This window comes from Triplophysa rosa, linkage group LG25 (genome assembly GCF_024868665.1).
Source record: "Triplophysa rosa linkage group LG25, Trosa_1v2, whole genome shotgun sequence".
NCBI lineage: Eukaryota > Metazoa > Chordata > Actinopteri > Cypriniformes > Nemacheilidae > Triplophysa > Triplophysa rosa.
Genome location: NC_079914.1, coordinates 15,064,588 through 15,081,806, shown reverse-complemented (window position 1 = coordinate 15,081,806; position 17,219 = coordinate 15,064,588). Strand labels below are relative to the sequence as shown.

The 17,219-nt window shown below is 39.8% G+C and overlaps 3 protein-coding genes across 5 annotated transcripts; 2 read left to right on the top strand and 1 right to left on the bottom strand.

Annotated features, from left to right (window-relative positions):
* Nucleotides 1–275: 275 nt before the first annotated feature.
* si:dkey-222f2.1 (keratin, type II cytoskeletal 8) lies at nt 276–5,820 on the bottom strand. Its single transcript, XM_057326289.1, has 9 exons — nt 5,415–5,820; nt 3,218–3,426; nt 2,455–2,515; nt 1,937–2,032; nt 1,626–1,790; nt 1,216–1,341; nt 918–1,138; nt 779–825; nt 276–572 (listed from the first exon to the last, which is right to left on the bottom strand). The coding sequence occupies exons 1-9, from the start codon at nt 5,700–5,702 to the stop codon at nt 469–471; spliced, it is 1,317 nt and encodes a 438-aa protein (XP_057182272.1). The 5' UTR covers nt 5,703–5,820; the 3' UTR covers nt 276–468.
* Nucleotides 5,821–5,845: 25 nt separating this feature from the next.
* Nucleotides 5,846–10,777, top strand: LOC130549118 (piggyBac transposable element-derived protein 4-like). 2 transcript variants are annotated; one of them, XM_057326287.1, is made up of 5 exons: nt 5,846–5,910; nt 6,538–6,626; nt 6,976–7,823; nt 8,428–9,711; nt 9,791–10,777. In XM_057326287.1, the coding sequence occupies exons 3-5, from the start codon at nt 7,678–7,680 to the stop codon at nt 10,254–10,256; spliced, it is 1,896 nt and encodes a 631-aa protein (XP_057182270.1). In that variant the 5' UTR covers nt 5,846–5,910; nt 6,538–6,626; nt 6,976–7,677; the 3' UTR covers nt 10,257–10,777. The 2 variants fall into 2 exon arrangements, with proteins under 2 accessions (XP_057182270.1, XP_057182271.1); XM_057326288.1 differs by lacking the exons at nt 5,846–5,910; nt 6,538–6,626 and having other exon boundaries at nt 6,852–7,823.
* A 360-nt stretch (nt 10,778–11,137) lies between these two features.
* On the top strand, nt 11,138–16,413 carry LOC130548923 (piggyBac transposable element-derived protein 4-like). Of its 2 annotated transcripts, none has more exons than XM_057325993.1 (3): nt 11,138–11,296; nt 14,379–15,647; nt 15,727–16,413. In XM_057325993.1, the coding sequence occupies exons 1-3, from the start codon at nt 11,283–11,285 to the stop codon at nt 16,190–16,192; spliced, it is 1,749 nt and encodes a 582-aa protein (XP_057181976.1). In that variant the 5' UTR covers nt 11,138–11,282; the 3' UTR covers nt 16,193–16,413. The 2 variants fall into 2 exon arrangements, with proteins under 2 accessions (XP_057181976.1, XP_057181975.1); XM_057325992.1 differs by lacking the exon at nt 11,138–11,296 and adding an exon at nt 12,420–12,602.
* Nucleotides 16,414–17,219: the final 806 nt, after the last annotated feature.

Sequence of the window (17,219 nt, the reverse complement as noted above, 5' to 3'; positions counted from 1 at the left end):
TTCCTCTAATTTACTGTAACTCTGCAGGATTACAGTAGATCCGATACCGCTGGTGTTGAAACATTACTCACTGTTGATCCCTAAGGCTGATAATAATGTCACATATTACACACTGTTCTACATTTATGTTTGGCTGTAGCCAAAGAACAAATAGTTTTGTTATATTACAGCAGTTTTCACAAAAAGACAGTTGCTTCTTTTGGTAGGGTGTTTTCTTCTGTACGTTGGGTATTCAAAAGTAGAATAGTTTAAATGAACAAACAATTTTTATTCAGTCATTTTTTTTTGCATAGTATTTGAATTAGTAACAGTCTTTAATTCAGAAAATTCATTGTGGATTCCTTCCACTGATTCACAAAAGAACTATTTCTACACTATGTTTATAGATATGATATAAGGTATAGCATTTTTTTAAGCTGAAATGTTGAACTTGTAAAATGTTTATATTTTGATGGTATGGTTTGGTCTTTAGTGAGTACTAAATCTGGTATTGTTTCTGGTTTCAGTAGTCTTGATTAGGATCTTAGGTGATGGAGAGCTGCTCTGCTGAAAACCATTCATCCCTTTGGAACCTGAGAAGAAAAAGTTTAAACGTTAACTCCATCCTATAAGCCTAAATGTTGGCTACATTCAAAGATAAGAACAAGATTCGTTTTAAGAATCGACATAACTGGCACAACATAGGGTACGTTATGGTCATTGTAACGTCAAAGATTTTTAAAGTCATATACTGTATTATTTGATGGATGTTTTATATGAATTATCCCTTTAGACTCACTGTAGTTAGGAACAGCCTGGATATTCACAATGGACTGCTGCCCAATTCTGTGACAGTTAAAAAAGGAATGACACAATTAATATGTGAATATGAATGTGATTCAACCCTCTAAGTAAAACTCATAAAAAAAGTACTTTACCTATCCTCTTCGCCTTCCAGCAGCTTCCTGTAGGTGGCGATCTCGATGTCCAGGGCCAGCTTGACGTTCATGAGCTCCTGGTATTCGCGGAGTTGACGGGCCATGTCCTGCTTGGCTCTCTGCAGTGCCTCCTCCAAATCTTTGATACGATTCTTGGCCTCCTTCACAGTCATCTCGCCACGGTCCTCTGCCTCCGCTATCTGGTTCTCCAGGTTAGCACGCTGAAGTGATTGTAGTGTTAAAAGACATGACCAATTGGTTTAAGGTAAATCAAGAAGCGGTACAGTGTATTTCTTACCTGAGATTTAATGGCCTCGATCTCACTTTGCAGGCGACTGATCATACGGTTGATTTCTGCGATGTCTCCTTTAGTGTTGCGCAGTTCGTCGTTGTACTGAATGGCTTGGGAGGACATCTGGGCGAACTGAGGTGAAAAAACGAATCAGTAAAACACATCAGTACCATAGTCAATGTGGCTTAAACTGAAGACGAAACGATGTCTAATTTTAGGCACAGATTAATGGCAATATAAAATCGAAACTATTTGTTTTCTCAATACACATTCCTAGACCGCACGAATAATTGGTGCATGTCAAGGAAATTGTCTTTGCAATCCTCAACAGTTGGCTTTGTTGACATCAAACAACCAACCAAACTGCTCTGTAAAAGGATGTGTAACCACTCTTAACATTTGCTTTTTGTGTCTACCTTGGACTTGTACCAGGACTCGGCTTCTTCGCGGCTCTTGGCTGCGATCTCCTCATATTGAGCTTTGACTTCGGCTACGATGTGGTCCATGTTGAGGTTCCTTGAGTTGTCCATCTGCACGATGACGGACGTGTCTTTAATGTTGGCCTGCATTTCATGCAGCTCCTGATTCACAGAAACAAAGAATGTTTAGGACCGATCCAGGTACAGATCACACATTCAAAGTCGCATACACAGACATTTTATACATTCAACAAACATGTTTTTTTTATGATTTGTTTTGGGGACATCACTGTTATTGGAGCAGAGACCTCATCATAGATGGTCCTCAGAAAGTTGATCTCATCTGTCAGGGCACCAACTTTGTCTTCCAAATCAGCTTTCACTAGATACACCGAGTCGACGTCCTGTGGGACACACAATATTTAGTTTTTCCTCTACTCAGTTTCAGCTCTGAATCACTTGGCACATACATGAGCAAACGCTCATATCAGTTTATGAATAGCGCTTCATCTTGTAGACTTTTAATATGCATCTCCTTGCTGCTCTGTTGGCTGCTGAAAACAGATCTGCTCCGATGTATAAATAATGCCATGTCCCCACCCAGGCTTTTGTCGCTGGTGATATGATCCCTCCATGCTCAGAGGTCTTTCACCACTCCCAAACTTACCATTGTTCCCACGCTAGGACTGCTTTTATTGTAGGTGTTGAGAAAGTTGAACTTTCCCTGTTTCTACGAGTCTTGTTTAAAAGGTCTTGGCGATTTCCAAGTAAATACATGGTTATAATTTGGACAAAGAAAAAGTGCACAAACCAAACCTTAACAAACCTTTTTCAGAATCACAAAGTCGTTCTCCAGGTTGTTCCTTTTATTGATCTCGTCTTCATATCTGAGAATGCAAAGTGGATATTTCATTGAGGTGCACAAATTTAAACATTATGAAAGTCTAAAGTAGTAAGTTGGAGGCACGTTTTTGGAAGCTTTTGTGTTGAAGTGTTTTGTTTTAAGTGTAATGGCACACCTTAACCCCGGTGTACGAATTTAATTGGACAAGTGCTGTTCCAAAACAGCTGATATTTCATACAGTGAAACATTTCATTACTTCAAAATGTGCTGCCTTTGAATCCACCCAACCGGATGTTCATTAAATCATCGTCTTTTGTGTTCCTCAGAAGAGAGAAAGTGATACAGGTTTGTGATGACATAAGGGTGAGTGAATGAGGACCTTTGGGTGAGCTCTTCCTTTAAATGTTTATAGTATCATTGTTTTCAAGGGACAGTTCACTAAAAATAAAAGCCTTTCATCATTTACTCATGTTTACATCATTTCAAACCTGTGTGACTTTCTTCTTCAGAACACGAAGGAAGATATTTTGAAGAATGTTGATAACCAAACAACATTGAACACCATTGACTTCCATTGTATAAACACAAAACCACTGAGACATTTCTCAAAATATCTTATTTTGTGAAGAAAGGGTCATACACATGTTTTGAACCACATGAGGGTGTATAAATGATGACAGTAATTTTGGCTGAGCTGTCCCTATAGCAGTATTGGAGTTTTCTGAGTGATATGTGGATAATGTACTTGTGTTTGAAGTCCTCCACCAGACCCTGCATGTTGCGTAGCTCTCCGTCCAGCTTGGTCCTGTCATTGTTGACCACGTCAAGCTGTCTGCGCAGGTTGGCCATGTAAGCTTCAAACATGGGCTCAACGTTGGACCGGCTTGGGCTTTCATACTGTAGCAGGTCCCACTTTGTCTCCAGCATCTTGTTTTGCTGCTCCAGAAAGCGAACCTGCGAAAGAGACATCAAGTTAGTTAACTTTTATTGTTTTATATTATCAGTGTTTCCAGTGGTTCAACCATATTGGAGGATTTTATGAATTTCGGATAGTTCAATCAAAAAAAACCCTGTTGTTATTTATTCCCTCTCATAGTGGTTGATATGACGCAAATACGTGTTTTTCTGTGTCTTTGGTGTGTTATAAGTTGCCCATGCGTGTATTAGACACGTAAAATTGCAAAAATTAAAGTGTGGGAACAAACGATGCATTCTATCTAAAAGCGAATGCTCACCCAGATCTGCCTGAAACGCCTTGTGTAACCACACCCCCACAAATCTACGTCAGTTGGTGGTATGATTTGACTAAGACCGCCCAAATGTATACGCAAGTAAGGTGGGCGTACCTGTCAGTACAATTGAAGAGGAACTTGATGTTCCAAATATGGTAAGAGGCGTTACATTTCCGTCACAAGCTTGCAGTATTCGACCAATCAGTGCGCACTGGTTAACTGCCCAATCATAGCACACCTCGCTTTTCAGAGCCATGAGCTTTGTAAAAAATCTGCGTTTTTGAACCTTAAATCGTGTATACACATTGCATTACATCTATAACAAACGATAATATTAGTTTTAGCTGTGTCATATGACCCCTTTAAAATCTGTATGTGACTCTTTTTTCAGTGGAACACAAAAGAAGGTATTTTGAGAAATGTCTCGGTGGTTTCGTGTTCATACAATGGAAGTCAATGAGGTTTAATGTTGTTTGGTTATCAACGTTCTTCAAAATATCATCTTTTGTGTTCTGCAGAAGAAAGAAAGTCATACAGGTTTGTTGTAAATGATGAAGGAATTTCTGAACTATCCCTTTTGTGCAAAGTCAATTTTGTAAATTATGTTATCCTCCCTAGATGTTGATGTCGAATTTATCAGTAGATATCAGGTTGTACCTGAAGCAGTGAAGCTTAGCACTTTCATTGGACGCCTGTGCCAAGGGTATACTATGTGCAGCGTCATGTTACAAATGTCATTCTCTCCGTTTTACAGCAAAGTTCCTGTCATTTCTTAAGCAAGAACACAGAAGAAGCGTCCGTTTTTTAAGAGCCACTCCTTGTCAGTTGTCAGTTCACTGCACATCCTGAATGCCCGAGCGCTTTAAATCATGCCCACCCTGCTTGGATCGACTCATTAACGTTGCAATACGACTCCCCCATTAGTGGCACTGCAACACTCCAGAGATTAGCATCTGACCTAGATGGGTTCTTTCCTCACAAACCCTTAATTTCGAGCACTTTCAAAGCTGACCCGAGGTCTGTGTTGAGGGACTCAAGCCTGCCCCGGCTCGCAACAGTGACTTGGTTGTACTAAAATGCGATTGAAGTATCGATTTCAGTCCAGCGGGTTCCAGGGATTTGGTTGCATTGTCCTCCAGAGCACAAAAGCTTCCTTCATGGTCTCCGGATAGCACTGTCTTCAGTGACTTGGTCAGATCTGACCTGTTTTTATCAAGTTACAGACTTCAGAGAAATGGGTCAGGCTATGGAACGCTATCATTTTCGTGTGAATCTACCAAAGCGAGAGCTCCTGAGGGCCTCAGAGAGGTACTTTCTGTAAGAGATGTTCATGTTAACTCATCTACACTCTTAAAAATAAAGGTGCTTAAAAGGTTCTTCACAGCGATGCCATAGAAGAACCATTTTTGGTTCCACAAAGAATCATTCAGCCAAAAGGTTCTTTAAAGAACCATCTCTTTCTTACCTTTTTATAATCTGAAGAACCTTTTTTTGCCAGAAAGAACCTTTAGACGTTAAAGGTTCTTTATGGAACCAAAAGGTTCTTCTATGGCATCGAACAACCTTTTGAAGCACCTTTTTTTTAAGAGTGTAATAAAGACACAATCATCTGCATTAACATTCGGAGTTAATTTAGCACACTAACAAAACTTCGAGTTATTCACTTCCACCACCTCATCTCATCACAGGAAACGAGAGATCCAACCGTACCTTATCGATGAACGTTGCAAAGCGATTGTTCAGCGATTTGATCTGGTCTTTCTCCTGCGTGCGCACCATCTGGATGTTGGGGTCGATCTCCAGGTTGAGGGGTGCCAGCAGGCTCTTGTTGACCGAGACGCTGGCCATGGGTGGCCCCAGGTACGCCGAGCTGGTGCTGAAGCTTTGGCCGGATGCGCCCAGCGAGATCCCGCTTAAACTGCTGTAGCCATAGCCTCCCGCCTTGCCGCTGCTCCTCATGGAGCTGCTGGAACTGATGCGCTTGCTTCTCAGACTCATGGTTCAAAAACAGGACCGTGGAGGAGCAGATGGAAGACGTTTCTGATGAGACCAGGTGGGCAGACCTGAGCGATACGTGTGTCTCCCTGTGGAGAGGCTGGGCTTTTAAAGTCCAACCAGGATGGGGTGGAGAGTTCTATTGTGGGAGAACCTGTTTTAGATGGGACAAACTCACACAGGGCGCTTTATCTGAGCTCGCTGGTCTGCGGTAAACACATTCTCTCTCTCATTGTCTCAGTGCGCTCGAATAGCACCTAAATGTTTAATGTGGCCCTTGACAGCAGCGTTCTCAAATACCTGCACAACCTGTAGTAACTTTCAAAAGACGCAGTAATATCACATGCACTTAATGTGTGCAAATGTATTTTAGATTTTAGGGACGTTTTGGTGAATAATTATTAGAATATATACCTTACACTTCCCTTGATATAACTATCACAAAATCTATGGTTTTCTGTAAAAAAAAAAACGTTATCGGAAAAAAATATTTCTAGGTTTAATTGGCCTTTATCAGCTAGAAGTGATTTGTATGAGTGAAAGACCGAACTAATTCGTTACTATATGAACTATCACATACGTCAAATGTATAGGCACCATAATGATGCCATACCTTTAAATTTGACTAAGCTCACAACAAAACACTTTTGTGCTTTATTTTGAAGGTACTGGTTTCATGTGTCTGTAATATTTTAAATGTAAGGATAAACATTTATTTTGTTCATAAGTTTTTGCATTGCAGGTTAAGTTTTTGCTGTGTTCACAGGTCAAATCTTTGCACAGGTTTGAAACGATGTGTTCAGTTTATTGCTGTTATGTCAAAAATATTCCTCTTCAGAAAACGAAACTTGTTCTGTGTCCCAACTGTCCTGTCCTCCTTCCAGCAGTGCAATGTAGATAAGGAAATGTTGAGAGCGCTATCTGGTGGTAAGATCTCTAGACTACTCCCTTTTTTTACTTTAATTATTTTTACTTTTAAACGTAAATTTTTTTTAAACTTTATTTGTAATTTGTTTATACATGTTTGACAACGTGTGTTCAGAAAGACGATGAATGAAAAGCACTAAATCTAAAGACTGGTGGTTGAATCTAACAGTAATTCATGATTCATGTTGTAGTTAGATGAACAGTAGTAATTTTTTACACTGTTGCTGACTTGAAAACACATTACTTTATCCTTACTATATTGAGCATCTTAAAAATGCATTTTAAATGTACCTTTTCAGAAAACTCATGATTGTTTCATTCAGGTATGATCGTTTCTGTCCTCCTTTAGCGGAATGAATCAGAATCGCTGTGGTTGACGCTCCTACGTCTTCGTTAAAGTTGCTAGTGATTGTGAGTTTTCTCTGCTTGGAAGAGAGACAGGTGAGTGTATATTACACTTCAGAAATTTTACCAGGATTCGTTGTCGTGTCTTTTTTTGTTGTCGTGTATTTAACTATTCTTTCAAGTAAATAAAAGCTTTTTTTACTTGTGGCATCTCGAAATCGTTCACAAAGTTAAACGTATCGCGAGTGCGATTTGAAAGCACCGCTTTCTCATCACGCTGAGCTTTTGAATCGCTCTCGCGATACTTGATGTCATTCGCCGATCGTTCTGCGCAGCGCCATTTGAAGTCGATTTCCTTCTCGTCTGCAGAGCCCTGCATGGTCACCCACATTTTATTTTTCTTTGTTGGTTCGGACACTTATAAACATAACCTCAAATATGCATCAGTACGATTGCTTATCAATACGAGTTGTTTTGCTGTATATAATAATGCATTCGTTTTAGTTACGCAATGATTTATCATTTCCTTATCATTCCTATTTTCAAACGACCACTGCTGCCCTGAGCTCCGCCCACTGCTGCCCTGAGCTCCGCCCACTGCTGCCCTGAGCTCCGCCCACTGGCTCCTGTTAATGATTCTCATTCTGCCGAAGCGTTTGCGTTTATATACCTCAGATGTCGCGTATTGTTTGAGCTGCATCGTACGATGAGTTCATATAAGGTTGATAAGGATGTTGAGTCTGAGGAGACATTAAACGATGTCGAAGAAGAACACGACATAGCGAGTGAACGCGAGGAATCGTCTGAGGGGGAAACCGTGGTTTCCTCAGGAGAGGAGATGGTTTTTGATAAGTGAGTTGCACTTTTTCTCTACATCTTATTTTTACAAAAAGTGAAGCTTTCATAATTAGCTTTTTGACTGGAGATAGAATCAAATATATATATATTCAGTGGTCAGGGCGGATTTTGAGAATTGTTAAAGGTAATAATGATATTTGTGTAATACATTGTTTACCTTGTTAATAAACAAATATGGCAAATGATGTATAAATATAAATACAATTGATTTTTTATTGATTTTTTTATGTTGACTTTTCTAAACTAATTTAAAAAATAATTTTAAATGACTTTTTTATAGATAAATTGTACAACTCTTCTCGTATTATTGCTTCTTTAAGATTAGTTCCTTCATTTTTTTCTTATTTTTCAAATTGCTATGTGAAAAGCATCTGGAATTGTTTTTAATGTAAATGCACTTGACAGCCATTTTACTTTTTGTTGCTATAGAGTCACTCCCCATTTTAACTAAAGCTAATCTGTAGAATTATAAAAACAGTATGATCGATCATGTATTCAAACTCAAATAAGCACAAATGTATTATTGTTTCGTTTTTTCTCTTATATGTATACATCCGTTACTGCATATGAGCATAATCAGTGCTGTTTCTTTTTTAAGTCTTTCAGATGACGATTCATCATCGTCTGAAGATGAATTGAGTCCTGCGGTGAGCTCACGGAAAAGGAAGATCTCCCGTCCCTCCGCTGTTTCACCGTCTCCAGCAAAATCTAATAGATCTGCTTCGCCTGCCTCTGCGGGCAGTGGGAAAGGAAGCGTCAAGAAAAAGAGCATCAAGCGGTCATTGTCGTTTTCTGTAGACATGTCAAATGATAAGTGGCATAGTGCGGATGAGCCTGATATCGAGCCGACTCAACAGCAATTCAGACCCCTCCGAACACCCGGCCCGCAGGTGATCTCTACTGCATCCTACAGTCCTCTGCAGTTTTTTCACATGTTCTTTTCATCAAGAGTAATGCAGAAAATTATAGAGCACTCTAATGCCTACGGGGCCAAGTGTCTGGCTGCCAAGCGACAATCATGGTGCGACATTTCTTTGAAAGACTTCAAGTCGTTCTTGGCGCTCATCGTCTACATGGGTCTGGTCAAGTGCTTCAACCTCACAGACTACTGGAAGAAATCTGACATCTACAGTCTGCCGTATCCTGTACAAGTGATGTCTTGTAGGAGATTTCTAGCCATATCCAGCGCTCTTCACCTCAGTGACCCTGAAGAAGATGCAGAGAATGAAAAGAAGAAGGGAACGGCTGGATATGACCGTCTGTTTAAGATCAAACCGCTGTATAAGGACATTAAAGAGGCCTGCCAAACTTACTTTCATCCATTTCAGAACATCTCCGTCGATGAGAGAATGGTAGCATCAAAGGCTAGAAATGGACTCAAACAATATATGAAAAACAAACCGACGAAATGGGGCTACAAACTCTTTGTTCTGGCAGATTCGCTCTCTGGCTACACGTGGGACTTCTTCGTGTACGAGGGAAAGTCAGACACAAAGCAAGGCAAGGGGGTTGGCTACGATACTGTCATGAGGTTGGTGAATGAAAAGTCATTGGGCACTGGATACAAGCTGTTCGTCGACAACTTTTACACCACCCCCATGCTGTTCAGGGACCTCCTGAGTAAGAAGATTTTGGCTTGTGGGACAGTTCGAGCAAACCGGATCGGACGCTCAACAACAGCAGCTCCTCGAGGCAACATACGCTGGTTCAGAGACGACAATCTCCTGTTGGTCGAGTGGAAGGACAGAAGAAACGTCCTGCTGTGCTCCACCTTTCATAAAGCATTCAATGGGGACAAAGTGAAGAGGAAGGTGAAGGGAGGCGATGGAGTTTGGACCGAAGAAGAATTCACGGTTCCGCCTGCAGTGCTGGACTACAATAAGTTAGTCTAAATTCATTCAGTGTTATGAAGCATGTTTAAATTGAAAATTGTATAATAATCCGTTTCCTTTTACTTCCAGGCACATGGGTGGAGTGGATCTGTCTGACGCACTCATTGGATATTACAAAGTTCTACATAAAACAAGAAAGTGGTATCGGACCTTCTTTTACCACTTTGTGGACATTGCTGTGGTAAACGCCTTCATTTTACATCAGCACGTTGCCAGGTCGAAGAACCAGAAGCCGATGACGCAGAAGGAGTTTCGGGAGGCTCTTGTTTCAGAGCTGGCAGGAATATGTCCTGTTTCTGCCCCTGGTCCAAATTACACCAATCCTAAACATTCTCCTAATAATTCCCACATGCCCAAGTACGTCTCTAGTGATAGCACGGCTGGAAGGCGTAGATGCAAATTGTGCCACCTTAAAACTCCACTTAAATGTGTCACCTGTGATGTGAGTCTGTGCTTTGTTACCAAGCGTCAGTGTTTCATTGAATGGCATAAATCTGGTAATTATAAAGAGGAAGGTAATATGGTAAATGTCTGAGCCCACAAGCTTTATTTAGAATACGTAAATTAGCGTGTACTGAAAGAAACAGGAAAGAAAGCTCTAAATTTAAAGCCTGGTGGTTGGAAACCGTAGTTCATGATTTATGTTGTAGTTATATGAACACTAATTGTTTTTTATGCTGTTGCTGTCTTGTGCAGTACTTTATCGTTACTGTACTGAAATTCCTACAAATGCTTTTTAAAAAGTGTTGTATTATGTCCTTTGAATTGTTTTTATAGAAATGTGCCTTTGCAGAAAACCTTTGGTTGTTATATTCACAGGTGTGATCGTTTCTGTCCTCATATAGCTGAAGAAATCAGAATCGCTGTGTTTGTCACTATTTACCATCTTCATTAAAGATGTCAAACATCCAGATGTGAACACGAGCTTTCTCTGAATTGTATATCAGTGTTGAGTAAAAATCGATCTCACTTCTGCTTGGAAGGGTGAAAGGTGAGTGTAAACTTTTGGTTGCATCACTAAGCATTAAAACGAGTCAAAATATACCTACAACCCACTGAATGTTGTTCATTAAAGGGGCCATGCAACGCTGTTTCATGCATTCTGTCTTTCCAATGTTAAACATGCTGGCTTCTCGTGCTTAACATTGTCAACTTGTCAAAAAAAACGAGTTGGACGTATGACGTAGTATTTCTGTGCTCGATACACTCTCCCAGCGTTCGTATACGTTTCGGCAAGTTTTTTTCGAACATGAAAATCCATTTTGTAACAACATTTCTTAGTCCCTTATTAGGAAATTCTCCAGGAAAAGCACGCCCACGGCAAGGCGAAAGAAATAGCCCGTCTACGTGTCAACCGACGAGCGAGGAAGACCCACCTACCATCAAGATTGGCTGCGCTGTGGCCCTGCAGCTGCAGTTATTTCCTCTTGTGATAGTGAGAGAAGTCAAGGTGTGTTTGTATGTTCACGGCATGTCAGTGATGGATGTTATATAAACGCTGGATTTGGAGATCGTTTGAAACTGATAGATGGAGCAGTCCCAGCGCTAAAAGATACCGGACATGAACCGCATGCGGTAAGTGAAACTAAGTCGTGTCTGTGTGAACTTATAGTGAATCAATGGTTATGCAGGGATAATGTATTGCAATGATGTATTGTGTGCTCGTGATTTAGTCCAATACCCTATTCAACCCCCCCAACAGCTCAGGACGTATTTTTCCAGAAACAATCTAACAGCTGTATCTAAATGTGATCAAACTAAATACTCTTTGAAGATTAGAAGTATGCAATACTTCTCTATAGGTACTCAAGATTAATATGAGATTGGCAGAAACTGCGTGTTATGGCAGCTTTAAATCATCTACTGACGTGTTCCATAGCAGCAAGAAAGTGATACAGGTTTGCAATGACATAAGAGTGATTAATGATGACCCCTTTTTAGGTGGACTATCCCTTTAAATGTTCCTAGTACTGTTGTTTACCAGAGATGGTGATCACCCTAAAAAACTAATCTATTAATCCTCATGTCATTTCAGAAGAGACCACGCTGTAAATAAAAAGGAAAAATGTACTGGTAATTTTCTGCCGGTACTTTTTATCAGTTTATTTTACGGACATTTCCGTTAATGCTCAAATGTACTTCATTGGCGTACAAAATAAAAAACAGGCAAAACAACTGTAAAAAATGAATACGGAAAATTTCTCCATAATAACACAGTATGTTGTGCCCTATTTTTACGGATTTTTTGCAGTGCAGGTATGCAGACCTGAGCGATACTGCGCAAATCGATCGGCGTATGACGTTGAGGTATCGCGAGACCTAATCAAACGCTCAATTTACTCCCCACGCTCAGCTTCTGAACCGCTCTCGCGATAATTCGATGGCATTCGCCGATAGGTCTGCGCAGGACCGCATGAAGTCGATCCCACCTCTCGTATATGTGCGCCTATTTCAAACCTTATTTTTCTTTTAAGGTTCCGACATTATAAACATAATCTCAAATATGCATAGACGTTAGTACGATTGCCCATTAGTACAAATGTGTTTGCTGCAAGTAACGTTAAACGTTTGCTTTTGAAACTTTCTTTCCTCACGGAATGATTTATCATTCCCGTTTTCAAACTACTTCGCGGAGCTCCGCCCACTGACTCCCAAGTTGATCGATAGTTCTGATTCTGCAGGGCTGTCGAGTTTATTTACCTCAGACATCGCCTTAGTTTACGATGAGTCCACGTAAAAAGGTTAAAGTTGGTGAGAACAATGTTGAGTCCCAGAAGACAGTAAACGATGTCGAAGAAGAACACGACATGTTGAGTGAATGTGAGGATTTATCCGAGAATGAGAGCGTGGTGTCCTCAGGAGAGGAGATGGTCTTCGATAAGTGAGTGCACACTTTGGCGACGCTTTTTAAATGATATTTTCAGGGTTGTGGTTTTTCCGTATAAATACGGATTTCCTTTTCTTTTTTTTTTTACCGCTGGGATCACCCGCGTAAATTGCAAACATTCGATTTATATTAATTCGTGACGGGGTTGGGGGTTGGGGGTTTGGAATGTGCACGTAGTCATCACAGGATCCTTTCGACGCTCTTGACGTCATGCACACGCTTGTTATAAATGCAAAGCGATCGCTTCGTTCGGAACATAATTTTGCGAGTTATCTTTATGTATTCAGAGAGTCCGTGAAAAATAGACGCCAAACACAGCTGTTGTGGTACTCAAAAAAGCGCGTGGTGTCATTTTTTATTAAATTGGGAACTGAACAGCGTTTTGTAACTTATATACAGAAAATCCCGAGTCTGGAAGTTGGGATGTCTGTTATATGATATGCTTTAAAATTATCTATATACAGAGACTAAAAAAGGCCATTCCGCGATTTAATGGCTTGAAAATACAAACGGCCGATCTAGTCTAATATAGACGCGTTGTCTATAATATCTAGCGTTGAAGTCTCTACTGAATGCATACTTAAATGAACTAAAACCGCAACATGCAGCGTTTGCAAATACCTTTATTACATACGGATTTTTTTATCGCCAAGGGTAAATACAAAGTATGAAGTTTAGTAATTATACGTTTCAAGCAAGAGTACAGATACAATACATTAGAAAATAAATTACAAGGTTGAAAAAAAAAACAATAACAAAAAACAAAGGGAGAAAAAATGTACTGTTGAGTTTCATTTTAAAAGCAATTAATGAAGGCTTTTGGTGAGAAAATTTCCATCGATGGATATGAATTACATGCGGACAAACGCTGTATGAATGACGTAGATGCGCCATCTAGTGGCTGTGTATGAAAGTCTGTTAATGAATTATTGCTGATTACAATAAAATTAGGCCTAATATAAACTACTCAAGGGGTGCCATTTGTTAATGCCATCTTATTTTACATCAGCATAAGATATTTGCACAAAGTATTAACCTATTTTATTAAGTATTGTTTAGGTGACTGTTAAACTAATAAACATTTGATGTTTCCAAAATAGTCAGAATTGGGTAATTATAACAGCTTGTTTTTGTGTAGCTAAGGGAAAAATATATATGGCAAACAGTTGCCTGTCTTTAATAATGTAACATTTAATTAGTAACATTAAAGACTGTTCAATGTCGTTGGCTGATCGCATGCCTGTATTTTTTAGAATCCAGAGGTTAAGGCAGATTTTTAGATACATAGTTTTAGATTTTGACATTGTATTATTAAAAGTATTAATGACATTTAAATAATGTTTTTATTAAAAAAATAGGGCAAATCTGTCAAATTAAAAAAAATGATTAAATTGTGTGATTTATGATTTTTATTTGTACTGCATTGATATTTTTGTTTACTTTTTGTAAATGAATGAAAATTCATATTCATATAGTTTTACAATACTATAGGTCATACAATTTTTCTATTTAGATAAAAAGGCTACAATCCTATTTCAATAAATCACTTTGAATAAAAGTGTCTTCGAAATGCTTAAAAGTACATGTTATTACATCTTGATTTACAGACAGGCTATTTTATTCGTTGTTGCGAGAGACTCACTACTCTGTTTCTAAAGTTAGTCACATAGATAATAAATAAAAACCTACAAAATGTCATATATGTGCAACTTTGTCTCAATGTGTGCTTTAATTATGCTTTTTTTGTATACTTTTTTGTCCGTTAAAAAGACTTTCAGATGACGTTTCGTCGTCTGATGATGACGTGAGTCCTGCAATCAGCCCACGAAAGCGGAAGATCTCTGTTTCACCGTCTCCAGCAAAATCTAATAGATCTGCTTCGCCTGCCTCTGCGGGCAGTGGGAAAGGAAGCGTCAAGAAAAAGAGCATCAAGCGGTCATTGTCGTTTTCTGTAGACATGTCAAATGATAAGTGGCATAGTGCGGATGAGCCTGATATCGAGCCGACTCAACAGCAATTCAGACCCCTCCGAACACCCGGCCCGCAGGTGATCTCTACTGCATCCTACAGTCCTCTGCAGTTTTTTGAATTATTCTTTTCATCAAGAGTAATGCAGAAAATTATAGAGCACTCTAATGCCTACGGGGCCAAGTGTCTGTCTTCGAAGCGACAATCATGGCGGGACATTTCTTGGGAAGACTTCAAGTCGTTCTTGGCGCTCATCATCTACATGGGTCTGGTCAAGTGCTTCAACCTCACAGACTACTGGAAGAAATCTGACATCTACAGTCTGCCGTATCCTGTACAAGTGATGTCTTGTAGGAGATTTCTAGCCATATCCAGCGCTCTTCACCTCAGTGACCCTGAAGAAGATGCAGAGAATGAAAAGAAGAAGGGAACGGCTGGATATGACCGTCTGTTTAAGATCAAACCGCTGTATAAGGACATTAAAGAGGCCTGCCAAACTTACTTTCATCCATTTCAGAACATCTCCGTCGATGAGAGAATGGTAGCATCAAAGGCTAGAAATGGACTCAAACAATATATGAAAAACAAACCGACGAAATGGGGCTACAAACTCTTTGTTCTGGCAGATTCGCTCTCTGGCTACACGTGGGACTTCTTCGTGTACGAGGGAAAGTCAGACACAAAGCAAGGCAAGGGGGTTGGCTACGATACTGTCATGAGGTTGGTGAATGAAAAGTCATTGGGCACTGGATACAAGCTGTATGTTGACAACTTTTACACCACCCCCATGCTGTTCAGGGACCTCCTGAGTAAGAAGATTTTGGCTTGTGGGACAGTTCGAGCAAACCGGATCGGACGCTCAACAACAGCAGCTCCTCGAGGCAACATACGCTGGTTCAGAGACGACAATCTCCTGTTGGTCGAGTGGAAGGACAGAAGAAACGTCCTGCTGTGCTCCACCTTTCATAAAGCATTCAATGGGGACAAAGTGAAGAGGAAGGTGAAGGGAGGCGATGGAGTTTGGACCGAAGAAGAATTCACGGTTCCGCCTGCAGTGCTGGACTACAATAAGTTAGTCTAAATTCATTCAGTGTTATGAAGCATGTTTAAATTGAAAATTGTATAATAATCCGTTTCCTTTTACTTCCAGGCACATGGGTGGAGTGGATCTGTCTGACGCACTCATTGGATATTACACAGTTCTGCATAAAACGAGAAAGTGGTATCGGACCTTCTTTTACCACTTTGTGGACATTGCTGTGGTAAACGCCTTCATTTTACATCAGCACGTTGCCAGGTCGAAGAACCAGAAGCCGATGACGCAGAAGGAGTTTCGGGAGGCTCTTGTTTCAGAGCTGGCAGGAATATGTCCTGTTTCTGCCCCTGGTCCAGATTACACCCCTCCTAACAATTATTTGAATAATTTTCCCAAGAAATCTCCCAATAATTCTCACCTGCCAAAGTACATATCTGGCGACAGCACCCTTGGAAGGCGCTTGTGCAAATTGTGCCACCTTAAAACTCCAGTTAAATGTGTCTCCTGTGATGTGAGTCTGTGCTTTGTTGCCAAGCGTCAGTGTTTCACTCAATGGCATAAATCTGGTAATTATATGTAGTAGACTATGGGAAAAGTCTGAGTCCCGAAGTTTTGTTTAGAATACTTAAACGAGTATGTACAGAAAGACACTGGAAGGAAAAGCGCTAGGTCTAAAGCCTGCTACCTGGAAACGTGCTATACATTGTGAACAGTACATAATTTATGATGTACTTCCTTTTTAATAAGTAGTTATACGAACCGTAGACATTTTGTTACACTGTTGATGTCAGGTACACTGGTTACACATTACTATAGTGAATTTTGTAATAAAATTCCTTTAAATACTATTCCATGTGTTCTGTCATGCCCATTTCTGTATATTTTGCAGTATGGCCTTTGAGATTTGTTATTTAAAATTTCAGGTAAGCTGTAGTTTACGAGGTCTTGCAATGCCTTTCTACAGTCACTAAAACTGACCGGACAATGGCTAGCCCTCATGGCTTGTACATGTTTTTTCGCCCTCCGAAGATTCATCTGGCAGTTGACAACACATTTTTAGGCATTTTCTCAAATGTTATGCATTAAGGCACTAGTCGTGTCGTAAACCTGTTATGTGTAATTAGGTAAACGTAACTGCGATAAGTCGTGCACTTCACGTTCTCAATGTTTTGTTCTTCATCTTGCAATCATTTTAATCATCGTGTCCTTTTTGTTTCAATTGTCGCAATATTTTCCTGTACAGGCAATATCCATGTTAAAAATGGTGATGCTCGCATGTAAATGATTTAAAAAGTATACTTTAATTCGAAGAAAAATTATTTACAGGTATTCAGTGGAAGTAATGGACAATCTGTTTCATAACTATAGAAGCGAGCATTTGAAGGTCTCCACATGGTGCCATAAAAAAACATGCCCACACAACCGTTTTTTCATTCTTTACTAAAATTAAACATAGTTTTATGATAGGAAAATGTACCTTGATTTTTTGGCAAATTCTTTATTATTTGTAGTTACTGCATTTTAACCACAATGAGTAGGAATATGGTTCCTCTAGTCCAGTGAAATTAGGGTAAATTTTTGGCTACTAAGTAGGGCTGTGCAATTAA

Bases quoted from the DNA above. Each gene is read 5' to 3' on its own strand.
- LOC130549118 (XM_057326287.1), top strand. From the start codon at position 7,678: ATGAGTTCATATAAGGTTGATAAGGATGTTGAGTCTGAGGAGACATTA. The intron at 7,824-8,427 runs GTGAGTTGCACT...TTCTTTTTTAAG, and splicing joins GAGGAGATGGTTTTTGATAA to TCTTTCAGATGACGATTCAT. The intron at 9,712-9,790 runs GTTAGTCTAAAT...TTTTACTTCCAG, and splicing joins GCAGTGCTGGACTACAATAA to GCACATGGGTGGAGTGGATC.
- si:dkey-222f2.1 (XM_057326289.1), bottom strand. From the start codon at position 5,702: ATGAGTCTGAGAAGCAAGCGCATCAGTTCCAGCAGCTCCATGAGGAGC. The intron at 1,139-1,215 runs GTAAGAAATACA...CAATCACTTCAG, and splicing joins TCGAGGCCATTAAATCTCAG to CGTGCTAACCTGGAGAACCA. The intron at 573-778 runs GTGAGTCTAAAG...TTTTCTTCTCAG, and splicing joins CCAGGCTGTTCCTAACTACA to GTTCCAAAGGGATGAATGGT.
- LOC130548923 (XM_057325992.1), top strand. From the start codon at position 12,445: ATGAGTCCACGTAAAAAGGTTAAAGTTGGTGAGAACAATGTTGAGTCC. The intron at 12,603-14,378 runs GTGAGTGCACAC...TCCGTTAAAAAG, and splicing joins GAGGAGATGGTCTTCGATAA to ACTTTCAGATGACGTTTCGT. The intron at 15,648-15,726 runs GTTAGTCTAAAT...TTTTACTTCCAG, and splicing joins GCAGTGCTGGACTACAATAA to GCACATGGGTGGAGTGGATC.